This window comes from Lygodium microphyllum, chromosome 15, assembly GCF_053477565.2.
Source record: "Lygodium microphyllum isolate KBCC chromosome 15, Lygodium_microphyllum_v1.1.10, whole genome shotgun sequence".
Classification (NCBI taxonomy): Eukaryota; Viridiplantae; Streptophyta; class Polypodiopsida; order Schizaeales; family Lygodiaceae; genus Lygodium; species Lygodium microphyllum.
Window position 1 is genome coordinate 77,344,193 of NC_141149.1, and position 22,091 is coordinate 77,366,283.

At 47.4% G+C, this 22,091-nt stretch overlaps 1 protein-coding gene across 5 annotated transcripts in view; it reads right to left on the reverse strand.

The window, feature by feature from the left end:
* The window catches only part of LOC148024689 (calcium/calmodulin-regulated receptor-like kinase 1), a 120,890-nt gene that overhangs the window by 94,884 nt on the left and 3,915 nt on the right, over window positions 1-22,091 (reverse strand). For 3 of the 5 annotated variants that reach the window (XR_015693338.1, XM_087694340.1, XM_087694339.1), the window contains exon 2: window positions 17,000-17,122. The exons of 1 other annotated variant lie outside the window; for it this stretch is intronic. Coding sequence is in view for 2 of the 4 variants with exons in the window: in XM_087694340.1 (XP_087550466.1) it covers window positions 17,000-17,122 (123 nt within the window). In the remaining 2 variants the exon portion in view is untranslated. Of the gene's footprint in view, window positions 1-16,999; window positions 17,361-22,091 lie in introns of all 5 variants that reach the window. One more of the 5 variants, XM_087694343.1, reaches the window with a different exon arrangement.

The following is a 22,091-nucleotide window of genomic DNA, read 5'->3' on the forward strand; positions in this document are numbered from 1 at the left end:
TTTGCTTTCTTTTATTTTATTTTCAATTTTGTTTTTTGGACCATTTCACTACTCACCTCTATACACTTAGCCTTTCCCCTTTTTTAGACTTTCGTTGCATACTTACATACTCATTGCATTGCACTTAGCTTTGCTTTCTTTTCTTGCATTTTCAGTTTTATTTTTTGGAGCATCTCACTACTCACCTCTATGCTTGCAGATTTTTATGTCTTTTGTAGGGTTTTGTATTTCAATGTAGGGCTAACATGCAAGCTTGCATCAATCCTTCTTGAGCTAGAGAGAGGAGATGCACGTCGTTTCTTTCATGGTTCCATCTACTTGGAGTTTTGCTCTTCTACCAATATGGAGGCTACCCCTCCCGCTGCGGATCCTGCATCATCTCTCTTGATGCTATCATGCTAGTAACTTCTATCCTTGCTCTTCCGGTAGGGATGCTTCATCATCTTCATCCACATGGTTCTCGGTACCACACGAAGACCGACATCCTCAAACGCTCTCTTCCCTCTTCAACATCGACATCCAGGTTGAGAGGAGGTTCCTACCCTTCTTGGTATTCTATAAGTTTCGGCACTTGTCTTTGACGTCAGCCTTTCCCCCCTTGTTGTACCTTCCCCTATGCATTACATGATTTCATCATCTTTGTACTAGGATGCTTGGACAAGTGAACAATTTTTCCACAAGGGACATTGTCCAAGTGACACCTGGTGCATGAGCATTCTTTAGCATGTAGTATACTATACATCTCATTGTGCAGAGCACTACTGGATGGATCCTCAGTTGTTTCCATCGGCAAATTACACCACCATCCTTCTTCTCATGATACTTCATCACCTTTCCCTCATCATCAACACTCTCTAGTGGTTGGGTAAGCTTGTACTGTTTTGTGATGTGTTGGGTGTACCATCCCTACTCTCGTCTTCTATGTCTTGTTACTTAATTGGCCACCACACCTAAAATTAACTTTTCACTACAAAAAAAAAGGAAAAAACGAAAAAGAAACATTCAATGCAGTTCCATCTGTACTTGTAGGGCTTGATAGTCCACTAGGCAGCCGACGAGCAATCTTTGTCCAATGCCCTGTCGTCTCTGGGATGGCTACTTGGACTCCCTTGGTAAGATAACCATCGCCTCTATAGTCTTGATAGGCCACTAGGCAACCAATGTGCATCCTTTGTCCGTTGCCCTAGTTGCTTTGGGTGGGAGGCCTTGGGGTAAACATTATCGGTCTTCCCTTTTTGGCTTAATTTTAGGCCTATGAGGAGGTGTTGAGCTAAAATACGCTTTACAATGGATTAGCATTCGCTTTACAATGGATTAGCATTTTTTAACAGCCCCAAAATATGCTTAATCAATGAAAAAAGTAAATTTGGTTGCGGTTTGAGAGAGTTTCAGTGGTCCCCCAAAACCCTAATTTTTTGGAACACCCTTCAATATCTATAAATAGACAGGCTGCCCACCATTCAGCCTAATCCTTTTGTGTAGGTTTCTCACTCTACCATGCAAATTTCAGCCATCAGCCACCTAGCATCTGTTGTTCAGCCCCATCAACGACTACAACCCATCACTATCCAGGCCTAGACGGCTTGTTTTCAGCCATCACCCTCTTGTTTGGAGATCTCCATTTGTTGTGTCATCATAGCACCTACTCAGCCTATATTTTCAGCATCTCATGCTAGGCAACAAGCTGTTGCCATCTCTCCCACTAGGCAACTACTACAATGCCTGCGTTTTTGCTGTCCAAAAGCCATCTACATCAACAAACACCTCTCCTATTGTCGCCTCAGTTCCCTAATACTCTAGTGATCAGCATTAAGTGTTTCCCATACTCCAACACTCTAACAGGTGGTCACATCACTTGGGATCCATCTCCAGTGGACATCACTCTCCAACACTGCATTGCTCTGCCCTTGGGCATTCTGTATACTCTTACATTCATTTAAAGCATTCATTCACTTCAAAGTTTCTTCTCTCTATGTTTGAGTTTTGAGTTTTTGCGTTTAGGGTTTGAGTTTTAATTGTCTTTGTCTGAGTCTATGTGTTTCAATCTTAGTTGTACATGCTATGTTTCCTCAGTGCAAACCCTAGTATATCTTCACATCACCTTCTACCTGTTGGTGGCCCCTCCTACAACTGCATTTGGATCTTCCTATTGTTGCCTTCTGCTCCAAGCATCATCTCTACTGTCACCTCTATCTTCTAACTACCTAGTGATCAACATTTGGTGTTTTCTTGCCTTCCGACACTCCGACTAGTAGTCACAACACTTGGAATCCATCTTCGGTGGACGTCACTCTCCAACACTTCATTGCTCTACCCTCTTATATTCATTTACAACATTTATTCACTTGAGAGTTACTTTTCTCTGTGTTTGACTTTTGAGTTTTGTATATGTATTTTGCATTTTGTGAAAGGTGAGAAGGATCGAAGCTTACTTGGAAAAGCTATGGCGGGAGAGCAAGAGCAAGAAAGAGAGAGAGACCAAATGCGAACTCCAACAGTCACAATATGTGACCAATCCTTTCTTTATTCAAACTGTCACTAAAAGAATAAAGAATAAAGTGACGATGACGAGCACCTGCCACCTGCAGTGTATAGTGGCAGGTATTGTTAGTGTAGTAATACACAGGCGGCTAGGCAGAGGCGCATTTACTCCCAATAACCTCCCACTTAAAGGCAAATCTACCCCAGTGAGAAGTGAAAAGAAAAAGAAAGACACTGCAATGTACACATGTACAATAGGATGAGGAAAAACGTCCTCTCATCCCACACCCATCAATCTCCTGAGGAAGGCAAAGCGCTCACTAGTGAGGCTTTTCGTGAGCAGATTTGTAGGATTTTTATTAGTGGAGATCTTGACAAGGTCAACAAACCTATCCTCCACAATCCCACGTATGAAGTGATACCTCACCTTTATGTGTTTCGTCTTCGCATGGAAAACCGGATTCTTGGCTAGCTAAATAGCACTCATAGAATCCGAATGCAACGTAGGTATAGAATCAATCCCAAGGCCGTGAACCAAACAGCCCAACCATATGGCCTCCTTGCAAGCCTCAATGACTGCAATATACTCGGCCTCAATGGTAGAGAGAGCCGTACACTTCTGAACCCTGGACATCCAAGAGACAGCACCTCCAGCATAGGTGAATACATAGCCAGAAGTGGACTTCCTACTATCTGCATGTCCTACATAATCGGAGTCTGTATACCCCACAACTTTAGTATCCTGGCTGCCATAGCAAATACACATATCTGCTTTGCCTTTCAGGTATCTCATGATACCCTTCATGGCATCCCAATGTTTCTTGCCAGGTATAGCCATATAGCTTGCCACAACACCAACTGCTAAGACAATATCTGGACGAGACCTATCATGGCATACATCAAACTGCCCACGACTAATGCATAAGAGATCTTGGCCATCTCGGTCCTCTACTCATCTATCTATGGACAATCTGTCAGAGTGCAGCGGTGTGGAAGCGTAGGACTGAGAGAGAGAGAACGCAGAGAGAGAAGGGAGAGAAAGAGACAATGGACGATGAAGATCTGCTGTATAAAGAATGCTGAATACAAAGATATGCAGATATATACACGGGCGCAGTGCGCTGGACTGCGTGTCTCCACCTCGACGATGCAACCTGCTGTCCACCTCGAAGTCCGCTGCAGTCTGCACTGTCTGCTGTCTGAAATCTGTGAACAGAGACAGAATCTGCGCGTCACCGGTCTGTAATCTGCGTCAGAGAAGTGTGTGTAGACTGCTGGGAACGTCGGGTATAAATAGCCGACAACCGGGGCAAAAAGAGGGCGCCAGAAAATAGGGCGCACCAGGACAGGTCGGCTGCATTAAATGCAGCCGACTGGGCTGCAGGCAGTCGGACTGCCACGTGGCAGTCCGACTGCACAGTCCGACTGTGCAGACTGCCTGCCTGCCTGGCTATGATCTCTAACACCCCCTCTCAGAGCCTGGGCAGGGCAGAAGCCTGAGGGATCTGGAATGTCTCCGAAGTAGAGCCTGAGGAAGTGCCTTCGTAAACAAATCCGCAAGATTGTCCTCCGTCTTGCAATACTCCACAGTGATGGTCTCATCCAGAAGCTTTTCTCGGATGAAGTGATACTGGATCTCAATGTGCTTCATCCGGGCATGAAAAACAGGGTTCCTTGCCAAGGCAATGCAACTCTCATTGTCACATCGCAGCAATGTAGGACGAGGCTGGGGGCACCCAAGCTCCTCCAATAATCTCCGAAGCCACACAACCTCGCATGTGGTGAAAGATGCGGCCCGATACTCTGCCTCAGTAGACGAAAGGGTTACCGTGGGCTGCTTCTTGCTACTCCATAAAATAACACCTGCACCCAAAGTAAAACAGTAACCTGTAGTAGACCTCCTGTGGTCCACATCACCGGCCCAATCCGAGTCGCTCCAACCTGCAAGTACAAGATCTGACCCATCTGTCCCTACGGGGTAATGAATCCCCAAATCAGACGTCCCCCTCAGATACCGAAGTATCCTCTGAGACTGATAAATCTCATGGCCCAAAAAGAAATGGAGTAGACCCAAATCCGTCAGCTTGAACGTCCGATGTAAAGCTAACTTCGTCTCCTGGACCTGCTGTGCAGCATCACCTGTGACAATCAAATCATCAACATATAAGACAAACAGCACACAACCATCCTCGGAAGTGTGAACATACAGCTGCGGATCGGCCTTGGACCGCCGATATCCCAACTGAGCCTGGACGAACGAATCAATCTTCTCGTTCCATGCACGCGGGGCCTGCTTGAGGCCATACAAGGCCTTCTTCAACCTGTAGACTTTCCCATCTGAAGAACCAAAGCCAGGAGGCTGCTCAACATAGATCTCCTCCTTCAAATCACCATTCAGGAAGGCCGACTTCACATCCAACTGATAAGCAGGCCATCTCCTATGGCCAGCCAAAGCAAGAACAGCTCTAATGGTCGCCATACGAGCTGTGGGGGCAAAAGTGTCATGACAGTCAATCCCTGGGCGCTGTGCAAAACCTTTAGCAACAAGGCGAGCCTTGTGCTTATCCAAAGTACCATCACTGAGATATTTGGTCTTGAAGACCCACTTGACTCCAATCACCTTCTTCTTCGGGGGGCGGGGCACGAGTGACCAAGTGCCATTCCTCTCAATAGCCTCCAACTCAGCTTCCATAGCTTTCTTCCATGGGGCGGACTGTATAGCCTCCTTCACGGAGGTGGGCTCTCAATCCTGCATAACACGGGTCATCAAACAATAGTTGGAGCAAACAAGCTCCGTAGAATGTGCCTGGTGCCTCCGTGACCGCCGCGGACCATCCTGCGGTCCCCACTCCTCAGGAACCCCCTCGATCCCTGAATCACGGAGTGTGTCACGGGCCCAGCGAGGAGGAGGCCGAACCTCCCCTCGTCCTTCTCCATCAGCAGAAGACTCTGGAATATCCACCGGCGGTAACTTCTTAGAGGTGTCCGGTGGAACAGTAGACTCTGTGTCAGAAACAGAATCATAATCAAAAGGCACGGGCTCCAGTGGAACTGTAGAAGGAGCCCAACTCTCCCCTGGATCTCCAAGAACGGGATGCTCCTCACCCGTTAAAGTAGCCGGAACCTCCACAAACCGCACATCACGGCTAGTGTACACATCCCGCTTGACGGGATCATACAGTCGGTAGCCTTGGGACTGGGAGCTGTAGCCAACAAATACCTGTTTTCGGGAAGCCACTTCAAATTTATCACGGTGAGCCTTGGGAATGTGAACATAGCATCACACCCAAAGACCCGAAAGTAAGAAACATCTGGCTTCGTCCCAAAATAAGCCTCAAATGGAGTCATCCCTTCCACGGCCGAAGTAGGGGATCGATTAAGAATGTGGACTGCAGTAGCCACAGCCTCGGCCCACAGAACCTGAGGGGTCTGTCGGTGCTCCATCATGGTGCGCGCCATCTCGATCACACTGCGGTTCTTCCGTTCAAGAATACCATTTTCTTGAGGAGTATTGGTACTGGCAAACTCCTGGTGAATTCCTCTATCTATACAAAACCGAGCAAACTCATTAGATACAAATTCACCTCCCTTGTCGGATCGCAAGGTCTTCAACTTCCGGCCTGATCGGTTCTCCTCAAAGAGAAGCCAATCCTTGAAGTGCGAGAAAGCTTCTAACTTTAATGCCAAAAAGTAGGCCCATGTTATCCTGCTATAGTCATCCACGATCAGCATGAAGTAGGAGCTCCCACGCAAGGACTCAGTCCTCATAGGGCCACATAGATCCGTAGATACTAGCTCCATCGGTGAAGTAGACCGCCGCGAAGCTAAGTGGGGAACGGCATCCCTAAACTGCTTCCCCCGAATGCAGGAGACACATGGCTGCTGGCTCACCACTATATCCGGCAACCCTCGAACAAGCTGTCCACGTGACGCCCTCCGAAGATAGTCATAGTTCAGGTGACCAAACCGAGCATACCATAATTCTGACTGTGACTATGAGGTAAGAAGAAGAGTAGAGAGGGCGGTGGAAGACTTCAGTTTGTAAATGCCGTTCTCCTCATATCCGGATGAGAGAACCTTCCTCGATCCACGATCAAGGACTCGCACTGTAGTACTGTCAAACTCCACCAAAAGACCAAGGGAGCAAATCTTATGAACTGAAAGGAGATGGTATCCTAATCCTGGTACATGCAAAACCTCTGAGGTATGGGTACCACCTCGTCCATCCGGAATAAGCTGCATCTTACCCCGACCTGCAACAGAAACTGAAGAGCTGTCTCCAATGAGAATCTGCCCACGCAAGGGTCGCAACTGGGCAACACCATCTGATGAAGGAGTCATGTGCCGTGAGGCACCACTATCAACGATCCACTCTCGAGCCTGGGGAGGCGTCATCGCAACATCAGAAGCATTCGGCGAAGCGTCCTCAATGACAGCTAGATGAAGAAATGCAGCTGATGAGGGTGCAGCCACCGCTCCAGAATCCTTGGTGTCCTTCTTCTTGGTGTCCTTCGTGTCTTTGTCAAGGCAATCCTTCTTCCAATGGCCAGTCTTTCCACAAATATGGCATGTGGAGTCTTTGTCCTTGTCCTTCTCCTTGTCCTTCTTGGACTTGTTATCCCCCTTCTTCTTCTTGTGGTCCTTCCCCTTCTTCTGAGAGGCTTGACCTGTCAACGCCTCCGACTTGGAAGCATTCTGTCCCTTTAACTGTTCCTCTTGGTCCAAAACCATAGGAACCAACTCTTCCCACCGAAGAGTAGACTCTCGCCCCGAAGCAATAAGGGCAGAGTAAAATGTACCGAATCGTGGGGGCAACTGGGACAATAGTGTGATCGCCATGTCTTCGGAGGAAATCGGCTTCCCCGCATTCTGAACCTGCATCTGTAGCTGCCTTAGCTTGTTAATGTGTTCCCGTAGCGAAGAAGACTTATTTACGGACAAGGTCCGCATCTGAACCTCCAAAGAAACCCTCTTCATCAGGGTCATCCGGTTGCACATTTGATCAAGCTCCAGCCATATCTCCCGAGCCACCGTCAAGTGCTCGATGTGAGCAATCACGGCTGTAGTGCATGATGGAAAGAGAAAGGATCGAATCCTGGCATTCAGTTTGTCCCAATGAGACTGGGCCTTGGCTAACTCCGCACGAGCATCGGAAGAGAGTTTGGACTCATCTCTTACCGAGGGCCGGTCAATCTCCTCCTGTACCAACTCCGCCAAATCATAGGACTCAAGGATGGCCAACATCATGACGCGCCAAATGCGGTAGTTGTCGCCGTCGAGCTTCTGATCTGTAGGAAGAGCCGGTAAAACAGGCACCTTCCGGTCCATAATCGCCTGGAACTCCAAGTCCATCTCTGTAGACATCTTCACCTGCAATGCCTTCACAAACGCAAAAGCAGCCCCCTCTGACTGGGAAAACTCAGCCTGCTAAGGCTCTTCCGCGTCCTGAAGCTTCTTCACCCGCCGGAGGCGATGAAAAAGCAAAACCTGCACTTGTAGGCTGAAAACTCAAACTTCCTCCGCGTCAAACAGCAGTAAACAGCAGCAAATCCACCACCTGTACTCCTTTCCTGTGCGCCCACTCTCGTTTCAGCCTTGTTCCAAGGCGCAGCCCTCCTGTCTGCCCTTAAACGCAAAAAACGCAAATTTGTGTCGCGATGGAAACTCCTCTTCAGGTTGATTCTGCGCTCAGTCAGCCCTCAAACACTGCTCTGATACCATGTCAGAGTGCAACGGTGCGGAAGCGTAGGACTGAGAGAGAGAGAACGCAGAGAGAGAAGGGAGAGAAAGAGACAGTGGACGATGAAGATCTGCTGTATAAAGAATGCTGAATACAAAGATATGCAGATATGTACACGGGCACAGTGCGCTGGACTGCGTGTCTCCACCTCGACGATGCAACCTGCTGTCCACCTCGAAGTCCGCTGCAGTCTGCACTGCCTGCTGTCTGAAATCTGTGAACAGAGACAGAATCTGCGCATCACCGGTCTGTAATCTGCGTCAGAGAAGTGTGTGTAGACTGCTGGGAACGTCGGGTATAAATAGCCGACAACCGGGGCAAAAAGAGGGCGCCAGAAAATAGGGTGCAACCAGGACAGGTCGGCTGCATTTAATGCAGCCGACTAGGCTGCAGGCAGTCGGACTGCCACGTGGCAGTCCGACTGTGCAGACTGCTGTGCAGACTGCCTGCCTGCCTGGCTATGATCTCTAACACAATCGGCATGTGAGACCTTCACATAAGAAGGTAATGGACAGCCAATAGACTTCACATCTTGCTGTTGAGAAACCCTTCACCTGCAGTTAGCGTTTTTGCGTTTTGTGTTTAGGGTTTGCAGTCCCAAAAAGGGGCGCCATCCTAGACTGACTGTGCCTATTTATAGGCCACTCTCTCATTCATTCCTCACAGCTGATTCATTCAATCCATCATCTCTTCTCTCAATCCTCTCCACTACCCTCACACCCCTTCATGAGGACATTGCGGTTCGTGGTTCGTGGCTGTCTTCATCATCTTCCTTGTGCTACGGCACCCTTGTTCACTTGTATCACATTCACTCCATGATTCAAGTCTTCATTATTCCATTCATCATAGTTTCTTCTCTCTTCCCTTCTCTTCTCCATGTTTGCTGAGTTCACTCTGTGTTCCTCCCCGCAAACCCTACTGTCCCCGCTGGTATGTCATCTTTTGACATGGTATCAGAGCTGGATCTACTCACCTAGCAGCGAAGATCCTCCACTCCAGTGAAGGCAAAGACCGGTGGCGGGTGTCAACATCCACTTTTCTTCTTCCGCTACATCAACACTTTTTTTGGCAGCTGTTCTAAGTTGTGTTTGCAGCCTGCAGCTCAACCAAACCAGCTCAAGGCTCAGCCTAACTTGCATTTGCAGCTACCTGACCTCCGCCTGCTCCGCCCAGCTCCTAGCAGTTGTTTTCTTGCCACTCGCCTGCTCTACCCAACTCTTGGCGACTGTCTTCTGCTGCTGGCCTCCTCCGCTCTGCATCCTAGCGGCTGTTTCCTGTCAGCCAGCGGCTCAGCTCCTGCTGCCGGCGGCTACACTCAATCTGCTGGGTTTTTCAGGCGGCTGCTAATGGCGGCACCGGCTGCAGACCGGCAGTTCTGCCCAGCCATCTGGCGGTTCTTCCTTCTGCTGATCTGTGTTTACAGCAGGCGGTTTCTCCCTATCTCCTTGCATTTGCACAGGCTGCTGCTGGTGGCTCAGCCAGTCAGCTGGCGGCACAACCAGCACTGTTTTTACCTAGCTAGCGGCTTTTTCCCACAGCCCGCAGCTGCACCTTAACTGCTAGTGGTTATTCCAAACCACTGGTGGTTCAGCCCACTTCCAACCCTTCCCTATCCTCCCACCCTCCCTTCTCCAGTTTGCCACACCGGTACCATGGCGTCTCCACCAACAAATTGCCCTTCTACTGGGTGCTACTACTGCAGCACGAACGGTCATCCCACCGAAGACTGTTGACATCAACCTTTGCTCCCCACCCCTCCGGAGTATATGCATCTTCCACCAGGCACTCATTGTGCCACCTCTCCTTTCTGGGCCACAGAGATTGTTCTGCATCGACTATCAGGGTATTTTGCTCAAGGCAATAAGCCGCACCCAATGCGCACTAAGTCCTTTTGAGCATACGGAGGCTCTAAGACCTTACGAAGCGATAAGCCCTCCTTGAGACCAACCCATTTCTTGGAGGTTTCCCCCACCCACTTTCGGATACAGTGGCTTCCACGGCCCACATCTCCTCCACAATCCACTCTCCTGAGAGTCCATGACTGTTCCCCACCCCTCGCTCATCCTAAGCCTCCATCTTCTCCGCCCTCTTCCACTCAGGTTCGAGAGGCCACTTTTAGATGCTTTTCGGCTTCTTCTTTCGAGCCCCGGATACCTTCTTCGGCACGACCGGCGGCACTTCCTTCATCATCAAATGCTTCGCAATCCATGAGCCATGAGTGGTTGGATTCTCTCTCTCTCAGACTAGGATTCAAAGGAGGATTTTTTTACTTCGCCCTCAGAGGGGGCTTCCGGTTCTTCTTCAACTTCAGCGGGGGCTCCTGTCAAAAGATGACGTACCAACAAGACAGTAGGGTTTGCGGGGAGGAACACAGAGTGAACTTGGCAAACATGGAGAAGAGAAGAGAAAAGAGAAAAAAACTCTGACGAATGGAATGATGAAGTTCTGAATCATGGAGTGAATGTGATACAAGGGAACAAGGATGCCGTAGCACAAGGAATATGATGAAGACAGCCACGAACCACAAACCGCAATGACCTCCTGAAGGGGTGTGAGGGTAGTGGAGAGGCTGGAGAGAAGAGGTGACGGATTGAATGAATCAACCATAAGGAATGAATGAAAGAGTGGCCTATAAATAGGCATAGTCATTCTAGGATAGCGCTCCTTTTTGGGGCTGCAAACCCTAAACGCAAAACGCAGAAACACAAAAATGCAAAATGCGGGTGAAGGGTGAAGGGTGAAGGGTAAAGAGTTTCTCAACAGCTCCTACTTCTACTTCTTCAAATTCAGAGAGGGACCCTATGTGCCATGAAGTTCTTCACACACCACCACCTTTCACTTTCGAGGAGTGGCTCTCCTTTGAGCAGTCATTTCCTCTGCTCATAACCTGGATCTAGAGGATCTACCTAGATCGGGGCCCTTGGGTCTTCAGCAGCGACTTGGTGGCTAGGCCTTCGTATTCCTTCCAGCAAGGAGTCACGCAGCTAGTAGCTTCTCTCCCAAGGTTGATTTTCGGGTTCTACAGCTCATCCAGTCTCTTGAGTCTTGACTATCTTCAAAGGTCTCCTTTTAGGTAGTATTCTCAAATTGCAAGGTGGATCCTCTTTGTCCCTTGGTCAGCATGGAGCCACCTCCCGAGATCAAGTACGAGCGTATCCTTATAGTTCTCAGCACCACACAAAGTCCGACATTCCTCCTATGCATTGCATGTTTTCATTATCTTTGTACTAGGGCGCTTGGGCAAGTGAACAAATTCCCCATGAGGGACTTTGTCCAAGTGGCACTTGCTACATAAGCATTCTTCAACATGTAGATTACATCTCCACCTCACTTTTCTCTTGTTCCCCTTTTTGGGCCTGAGAGGGGGTGTTGAGAAACCCTTCACCCGCATTTAGCATTTTTGTGTTTCTGTGTTTTGTGTTTAGGGTTTGCAGCCCCAAAAAGGGACACCATCCTAGACTGACTGTGCCTATTTATAGGCCGCTCTCTCATTCATTCTTCACAGCTAATTCATTCAATCCGTCACCTCTTCTCTCCAGCCTCTCCACTACCCTCACATCCCTTCAGGAGGACATTGCGGTTCGTGGTTCATGGCTGTCTTCATCATCTTCCTTGTGATACGGCACCCTTGTTCCCTTATATCACATTCGCTCCATGATTCAGATCTTTATCATTCCATTCATCATAATTTCTTCTCTCTTCCCTTCTCTTCTCCATGTTTACGAGTTCACTCTGTGTTCCTCCCCGCAAACCCTACTGTCTCGCTGATACGTCATCTTTTGACACCTGCATACGAAAACGCTCAAGGACTTTATGAAAATATACTCCCTTTGTGAGAGGTAGAGTAGTCCCTGATGCCTGTCGCGCTCAATGCACATACCAAGAATGTAAGAGACCTGTCCCAAATCCTTTATCTCAAAGCTCTTCTTCAGCTAAGATTTAAGAGCATCCAGCTCATCATGAGCTCTCCCTACTATCAGCATGTCATCCACATAAAGTACCAAAATAAGCAATGAGTCATCACGAGCTGTCTTCGTGTAAAGACATGGATCCATAGCATTCCTGTTGTAGCCCTATGACTATATAAAGGCATCAAACTTATGATACCACTCCCTAGGTGTCTGCTTCAAGCCATAAAGACTTTTCTTCAACTTGTACACTAGGTGCTCCCTACCAGGTTCTGCAAAGCCCTTAGGCTGCTCCATGTATATCTCATCATGCAAATCCCCATACAAGAATGCAATCTTGAAATCCATCTAACACATATCCAAGTCAAGCTGCGCGACTAAGGCCAAAACCAAGCGTAGGATGGTCATCTTGATCACAAGAGAATAGACTTCATCAAAGTCAACTCCATACTCCTATTTAAACCCTTAACAACAAGTATTGCCTTATAAGCCGGCTTGGGGTTTCCAGGGATACTTTTCAGCTTGTACACCTATTTGCATGGCAAAGCCTTCTTGCCCTCAGGCAACACAACCAAATCCCAAGTCATATTCTTATGCAGGAAGTCCATCTCAGACTGCATAGCCCTCTCCCAGCGTGACTGTCACCCCTGCGCATAGCCTCATTATAGATGAGAGGCTCTCCTACATCTGTAACCAAGACATAATGCATCAAGGACTCAAATCTATCAAGTGGACGTCTAGCTCTAGTAGACCATCTCACTACAGGCTCTGCTGCATGTCTAGCTTCCTATCCAACACCCTGGCTATGTGTATCAACTGCTGTTGCAAGCTGTCCAACTGGCTGTGCAGGAGCACGTGGCTCCTCCTGGAATATAACTTTGCATATCTCTACCACCTTCTTAAGCTATCTATACATCTTGTCTTCATGGAAGACTACATCATGGCTGCAGATGACTTTCCGTGCTTGCGAATCCCAAAGGCTAACCCATCTCGCCTACATCTCCATAGCCAAGAAAAATGCATTTGACACTCTTAGGATCCAACTTAGTCCGCTTGTCCTTCGGCACATAGCAGAATACCTCACATCCAAAGACACGTAGATGCGTATAAGACAGAGGTTTCCCAGTCCATACCTCCTCTGCAACCTAGAAATCCAAACCACTAGAAGGTGATCTATTGATGACATGTACAACTGTACTGATTGTCTTAACCCAAAAGCTCTGTGTAGGCCTGCATGGCTAAGCATACTACATACACGCTCCTAGATGGTTCTATTCATCCGCTCAACCAAACCATTCTAGAGTGGGGTATAGGGGGCAATCGACTGACGCTTAATACCCCTCTCGTCATATAGCTGCTCAAAGGCACGTGACATATTCTCCCCCATTGTCAGTCCTAAGGCATTTCAACCTATGCCCAGTCTAGTTCTCAACCAATGCAAGCCATCTCTGAAACACAGCCAAGATATCTAACTTAAGCTTAATGATGTAAGCCCAAAATTTACGTGAAAAATCGTCAATGAACATCACAAACTTTGCACCACCCATAGACTGACAGGGCATGGGCCCACAGACATCCGAATGTACCAATGCCAGGGGCTCACTCATGCGTGTCCTACCAGACGACTTATGTGTATTTCTAGTCTGTCTGCCATAAAGACTGCTCACATAAATCAAAACATGCATAGTCAAGGGATGGTAAGTACTGTAACCCAAAAAGCATTTTGATTCCCTTCAAGGATATATGGCCCAAACGGGCATGCCAAAGAGATACATGTGGAGACTCCCCTTCTTTAAGGGAAGGTTCTCCTATTATAGGTGGTTCTTCATCTTTGACTGACCCCCCCCCTCCCAAACCATCAATCCCTTCCCTTCCTTCTAGGTTACCCCATGGCACCCCTTTTTCGTCTACAACACTTTCCCCTCCTTCCATATCTTCACCCTCCCCTTCCACCCTTGACGGCTCTTTCATCAACTATTTCATCATCGAGTATTTCTAGCCCTTCCCCATCTCCTCAAGTTTCCTCTGGGGGGATTGAGCCATCAAAGGGGGGAGCTCTCTTCATCAAGTGAGGAGGATCAACCTTCCCTTGTACCGAAGACTTCTTGGTCTCATTTGCAGCAGGATGAGCCTATCCCCGTTCCTCAGTGGTATCAGTCGCTCGTGCAAGATTTAGGGATTACTCCATTCCTTGAGGCACCTCTTGGTCCATGCCGGTCAGCTTGGTTACAAACCCCCCACGAGATAGTTTACTCTATGTAAACTATGCTCTTATGTCTCCAATTCTTCAAGACCATGAGCCTACTACAATTGATGAGGCTCTTGCACAAGATATTTGGTGCAATGCTATGAAGGCTGAGCTCGATTCTATTAAGCAAAACCAAACTTAGGAGTTGGTTCCTTGTCCGAAGAGGCAGAAGGTGATTGGTGTAAAGTGGGTCTTCAAGACTAAGTATCTTGCAAATGGGACCTTGGACAAGCATAAGCCATGACTTGTTGCCAAGGGATTTTCTCAAAGGGCAGCTTTGGATTATTTTGAGACTTTCGCACTGATAGCTCGGATGTCCACTATTCGAGCTATCCTGGCTTTGGCCGCCCATCACCATTGTCTTGTTTATCAAATGGACATGAAGTCAGTCATTCTGAATGGCGTCTTAGAGAAGGAGATTTATGTCTTATAGCCTCTTGATTTTCTTGTGCAGGGGAAGAAGGACCATGTTTACAAGTTGCCGAAGGCCCATTATGGCTTGAAGCAAGCTCCCAGGGCTCGGTATCAACGGATTGATTGATTCTTCTTGGACAGTGGCTTCCATCAATCGAATCGTGATCCCAACCTTTATTACAAGGTTGTAGAGGACAAGTGTGTCTTGGTTATCTTATATGTTGATGACCTCATCATTACGTTGACCGTACTCGATAGATATTAGGCCACGTTTTTGACATGATGAATCTTGGGATCCTACACTTCTTCCTTGGATTGGAGATCTATGAAATGGCACATGGCATTTTTATCTCCTAGCACACGTATATCTGCGAGCTTCTTTCGGAGTTGGTATGGCCAAGTGTTGACCTATTTCATATCCCATGGACCCAGAGTCCAAGCTTTTGGCAACAGGAGATCCCCTTAGTGATGCCACCTGTTATAGATGCCTCATTGGCTCTTTGATCTAGCTAATCCATACTGGACCGGATATCTCTTTTATGGTGGCTTTGTTATCTTAATTCATGAAGACTCCTACTCAAGTTCACTGTGAGCTATGTTGCGCATTCTACGCTACGTATAGGGGACTCAATCCTATAGGATCATGTATGGAGAGGGGGCCACTTTTTCAGGATGGAGTGACTCTGATTAGGCAAGTGATGTGGACTCACGGCGGGACTCACGGCGGTCCACTACTAGTTATGCCTTCTCCCTTGGATCGGAAGCTATCTCTTGGAGCAATAAGAAGCAGCCTACTATGGCTCTTTCATTTACAATGGCTAGGTACCGTGCCCTTCCTTGTATAGGTATGGAGGCAATTTGGCTCCGTCGTTTGTTGGTGAAGATTGGCTTTCCACAGACAAGACCTATGGAGCTGCGCATGGACAACCAAAGTGTCCGTGCTCTGGCAAAGAACCCTATGTTTCATGCTCACACGAATCACATCAAGGTTCAGTACCACTATGTTCGAGAGCGGATCATGGATTCCAAGTTAGCCGTGGCCTATTGTCCTACTAAGAACAATGCAACAGATTTCTTCACGAAACCTTTGCCCAAGGCTTCTATGCTTTATCACATGAGATTGTTGGGTCTACAGACACTCCCAAGATCTGAGAGGGGGTCTTAGCTTGTCACTTTTAGTATTGTTAATCTATCATCTCCCGGTTGTGACCTCCTGTCAAAGTCTAATAGAGACATGGGAGCTCTAGCATTTTAGCATGCATTTCTCCTGTTTTAGGCCCGGTTCTTATGCCTATCAGTCGAATTTCATCTCCCATCAGTCACACACTGTGCAGACTGCCATGACATTATTTATGCATTTTTTTTCAGCAGTGAGACAGCATTTATTGCAGTCCTATTATTATTTCCAGCTGGTCAGCCATAATTTGCCCCCTATTTCCAGGTCGGCCAGATTTAGGGGTTTCCAGCTATTTATATCTGCCCCCCCCCCCCTCCCCCCACCTTGGTCATCATCTTTGCAGGCTGCTCCTTCAACTGTGGGTACACTCCTTTGTCTCCGGTGCTGCTGCTGCCATCATCATTTCAGGCCAGATCTGGCACCCTCATTGACACCTCGGGCTCCATGCAAGGACTGATCAATCCATCTGTTTGTATTCAGAATTTATTTCAGTCAGTGCAGATTTCTTTCTTACCTCATCTTCCTGCTGTCTTCTTTCTCTATGTTCGAGTTCCTTCCTCAATTGTGCACTCTCACAGCCTATGATTAATTTTTTAGCCAGCATTGAAAGTAGTTTCATAAATAATAATTTCCTGGTTGACCTTCCAAACCCCACTGCTAGTACCATGACCCTAGAGCAAGCAAACAGTTAGCACTACAGGAAATTTAAGAATGTGTAAGAAGGCTTCAGTTGTTGAATTTCACAGGAATCTCTAGCCTGTCTGGATGGTGTCAGTACACTCAAATAGTAACAGTACAGGGAATCACAAAGTGTGCAAGGTCCCTTTTGTTATATTGTCACCATAAATGTCTTAAGACCATCGATCTGAGCCATTAACGATGCAATCCAGGCCCTAACACCAATAACAGATATGAAGTGGTGATTGAAATTCTAGCAGAGTTTTTTTCTTTTCTTATGCAAATCAGCTGTGTGCTATTGCCAAAACTTCAAGAACAATAAGAATCAAAGATGTATAGCAGAATATAATTACCTCAATAATGCTGATGGCAAAGTAAACAAATGTCAAGTGGATTGCTATTGCACTCCTCGGTTCATCAGATTGACTTGTATCATGATCTTTGTCCAAAAGTTCAACTGTGGTATATACTGCAAACTGCCATCAAGAAAGAACCAATCTCCATTATACCTTCCATATGCAGGCTCTGAATCTATTTGATCATGCCTCATTGATCTTATACAAGCTGGAACTAGGGGCCCATTCATTTTGACAGCCCTCTGATAAGTGTAATGCATAAGCTTCAATGGGGCTTCCACCCATTTTTGGCAAGTCCAAGGCAGCAGTTAGTGCTGCAGACTGGAAGCCAGTGCATAAAACATGCAAAAGTTCATTCCTGCAAATATGAACAAATTCTTAAACATTCAGAGCAGAAACTTAAAGGAATAGCTATGCATTCCACCTACTCATGCAAAGTCCTTCTACTCAACAAACAATATAAACTTTAAATGTTGCAAGTCATGGCAATTTCAAAATAAGCGAAAAAGTTGACTCTGATAACCCAAAGACTTGTTAATGGTGGAAGATAATCATTTTAAGCAATACACCACTACAAAAAGATAAGTGACAGTAAAAATGTTCACAGAATGGTCACTAGTGACAGGATCACAAGAACTGTCTGTCTATAAAAGGGGATCCAAGCACTAGATTCCCAACTGAAAGTAGCAAAGCAAAAAGGTGGGCCGGGCTGGGGGGGGGGGGGGGGTTGATAAACTTGCACTCGTTACGCACTCAACACGGCACAGAAAGGTAACACGATATGAGCTCAAGGTATACTCTTGCATTATTCAATCCAAAAGCGGGACAACATAGACACATCCCAGGACTACACCCTCGTGACGCCGCACATAAGAGGGTTCACCACTGGGCATAGGGAATCACACGTAGAGTGGAAACAAGGCAGGGCTTTGAATCACTACTACTCCCTATATAGGTGCAATCGGTAGCAACGGCATGGTATAGCTACAAAGCCCTTACACTCACCCCCGCTTACTGGATTGCTGACCTCAGCAATCTAAGGGTAGCGTTTGTTATTTGACTCATCCGGGGTCTTAACGCAGCTTTTCCTATCAAGCTGGTCAGTGTCTGCCGGTCTAAGGGACCGCGGGGTCTTAACACAGTCTATGCTATCAGACTGGCCAGTGTCTGCTGCACTAGGACGTTAAGGCTTTTTATTTACTAGAGTTGTTTTTTGGATGGTTGCTACCATGCGGGTCCACCCTCGACTCGATTACATTTGAGGAGTGGGGCACGTTTGGGTCTATGCTTGAGAACCGCATTATTGTTGAAGTACTGGGAAGGCTCAAGGGTCGTTGGAAGGAGCTGGGGGGTTCTCCTCGAGCCAAAGGGCGAAGGCATCCTTTCCGCGTTCGCGGGCCTCCGCTTTTGAGATCCAAGTGGCCTCCTTGAGTGGACGCCCGCGCCACTTGGTGAGGTATTCGGGGAAGCCTCTTTGTTCCCGGCGTCGGAGGAAGGCTTCTACTTCGAAGGGACCGTTGGAATGGAGCATTGGTACGCGCCGTCCCCATTGGTTGTCGGGATAGAACCTGCGCAGAAGACGAGCATGAAATGCGTTATGAACACAAACACTATCTGGCAGGTCCAGCTTGTAGGTGACTTCGTTCAGCACTTGAGTGATTCGGTAGGGTCCATAGTAACGGTGATTGAATTTGGGGGTCATGTTTTTGGGCAGTGACATATTCTTAGAGCTCACTAGGACCATGTCTCCTTTGGCGAATAGTACAGCCTTTCTCTTTTTGTTTGCTTGCTCTGTCATGGTGATCTTGCTCTGCTCTAGGCTCTGTTTAGCTGCTGCATTGCGGTCTCTCCACTTCTTCAAAAATTCTTCTGCATCTTGATCTTCTGCTTTGGCCGCTCCGGATGCTAAGGCCAATGGTGTTATGACTTCTTTTCCTGTTGCTAACTCGAAGGGAGTGTACCCGGTTGCCGAGTGTATGGAGCTATTATAATGGAATTCCAAAACATCAAGGTACAATGCCCAATCTTTCTGGTCTACTCGGGCATAGCTTCGGAGATAATCTTCGATGCCTTGGTTGACTCGTTCTGTCTGTCCATCTGTCTCTGGGTGGAAGGATGATGAGAATCTCAATTGTGTTTCCAGAGTCTTAAAGAGTTCCTTCCACATGTCACTCATGAATCTTCCATCTCTATCTGATACAATAGCCAGCGGTAAGCCATGAAGTTTGAATACATGTGTGAAGAAGAGGCGTGCTACCTCCTTGGCGTTCAGTGGTGGTTTGGCTGGGATGACGTGAGCTTGTTTGGAAAAATAGTCCGCCACTACAAAGATGATTGTGTACCCATGGGACTCAGGTAGTTCCACAATGAAGTCCATGCTGATGACGTCCCACGGGCGGCTGGATACTGGTAATGGCTGTAGTAGACCTGCTAGTCTTGATCGTGGTGCTTTGACCATCTGGCAGGTGGGACAAGTTTTGATGTAGTCTATTACTTCTTCCTTCATGTTTGGCCAGAAGAACTGCTTCCTGAGGGCCTCCAAGGTTTTGCTTTGCCCTTTGTGGCCTCCAATCTTGCCATCATGTATTTCATGCAACATGAGTTTCTTCAATTCCACATTGTTGGGGATATACAATCTTTTGCCTAGAAAGAGGATACCTTCCTCTAAGGTATACATTCCGTGTGGGGTCTTCTCTGCTTCCACATCTTTGATTATTTTGTGCATTTCTTGGTCTTGCTCTAGGGCCTCTTTGACGAGCTCTATGAAGTTGCTGCTGACCACACTAACAGCTTTTAGGTCTGCTTTCCGGCTCAATGCATCTGCTATCTTGTTCGTAGAGCCGGGTTTGTGTTTAATCTCCAGGTCGAATTCGGCTAGGAAGTCTAGCCAGCGGGCTTGCTTTGCCGATAACTTGGGCTGAGATTGGAAGTATTTGAGGGAGATGTTGTCAGTGAAGACGACTGTATGCTTGTCTTGAACATAATGCTTCCATTTTCTAAGGCAGTGTATGACTGCCAACATTTCCTTCTCATGCGTGCTCCACCTTGTTTCAGCACCAGTAAACTTCTTTGACTCATAAGCAATGGGGTGGCCCTCTTGTACCAGGACACCTCCTATGCCGTAGTCGGATGCATCTGTGGAAATTTCAAAGGGTTTGGTAAAGTTTGGCACCTTTAGGACAGGGGTTTGGCTCATGCACTTCTTCATCTGCTCAAAGGCTTCCTGTTGCGCATTCCCCCATGTAAAAGGGTGATCCTCCTTGGTGAGGTGGGAGAGGGGGGCAATGATGAGGCTGTAATCTTTTATAAATCTTCGGCAAAACACTGTGAAGCCGAGGAACTCCCGCACTTCTCTTACATTCTTGAGTACGGGCCATCTTTGGACGGCTTCAACCTTCTTAGGATCCACTTTGATTCCATCTGCTCCTACAATAAAGCCTAAGAACTCCAACTCTTTTACTGCAAACTCACATTTTTCGGGCTTGGCATATAACTGGTGCTGCCGCAGTTTCTCAAAAACTCGGCGTAGGTGCTGCTTATGTTCTTCTAATGTTTTGCTGTAGACTAGGAGGTCATCTATGTAGATAATGACAAATATATCTATCTCCGGTCTAAAGACTCCATCCATGAGGCCACAAAATGTGCCTGCCCATTGCTTAGGCCGAATCCTAGTACTAGCCATTCAAAACTACCATATCGGGTACGGAATGCTGTTTTGGGGATATCTTCTTCTACTATGCGGATTTGGTGGTATCCGGATCTAAGGTCAATTCGGCTAAAGTACTTGGCCCCGTGTAACCTATCTAAGAGATCCTCCACTAGGGGCATGGGGTATTTGTTTTTTATGGTGATTTTGTTAAGGGCCCTATAATCTACACAGAGTCTGAGTCCCCCATCCTTCTTCTTTACAAATAGCACTGGGGCACCAAAGGGGGATTTGCTAGGGCGGATGAATCCTTGTTCTTCTAACTCATGCAGTTGCTTCTTCAGTTCTATTAGTTCGGTGTGATTCATGCGATAGGGGGCTCGGGCTGGTGGGGCCGACCCGGGGATTAGCTCAATTTTGTGATCTACATCTCGCCTGGGTGGTAGACCCTTGGGCAACTCTGCTGACATCACATCTTTGAACTCTTCCAGTATTTCTGCCACTTCTGTTTTCTTGTTCTGTTGTCTGGGTTTCTTGCCACTTTCTTCTTCTTCAATCGGTCGGATCATGCATAGAAAGACCATATCTCCTTGTTTGACTGATTTTTCGACTTGCTTGGCACTGCAAGTCATGATACGTGGCCTGATAACGGTCCCCTGGACCGGTACACTTTGGGTTTGGCCCTTTGGTTGGGTTGTAGTCTGCTTCATTGTTTGGCAAGCTACTCCTGGCTTATTTTCCTTCATTTGCACTTTGATTGGGGTCCTGCCAGGTAGTTGCATTCTTTCACATGGTACTCTGACGCCTTCTCCTTGCATATCTAACATCATTTCATTTACACCTTTACCAAACATTGCAATGACATACTTGTCATAGAATTCCAATCCCAGTATCACTTCAAAATCATCCATGGGGATTACTAAGACGTTGAGTTTCGCCTTCCACTTGTGGGCTGCTACTTGGACTGCAAAGACTTGTTTCACCTCCTTGGCTTCTCCTTGTGCGAATGTCACTGTTAGTCCTTCTGGGGCCTTCGATAGTTTTAGTCCATGTTTTGCTGCACACCCTGGTGTCAGGAAGTTGTGTGTTGCTCCTGTGTCCACCATGATGGGTTGGTTACCCTCGCCCACTTGGCCTTTAATGTACAAATGATGGACTGCTGCTACTCTGGCTGCCATGCATTGGGGTCGGGCGCTAACTGACCCTACCCTTGGGTGGTCCATGCTTTCTTCACTCCCACTAGGGATTTCCTGGATTCGCAGTGGTTGTAGTTCTTCTCCTCCATATGCACTAGTTGCATTCACCCTTGATCCACTTGACGAAGCTGTATCTTCTATTGGGCATCTGTTTTGGTAGTGTGGATCCCCGCATTTGAAGCATCTGATTCCGACAGACGGGCCTGGGGGTCTCCACCATGACGTGTTTGATCCTGCTGGCCCATAT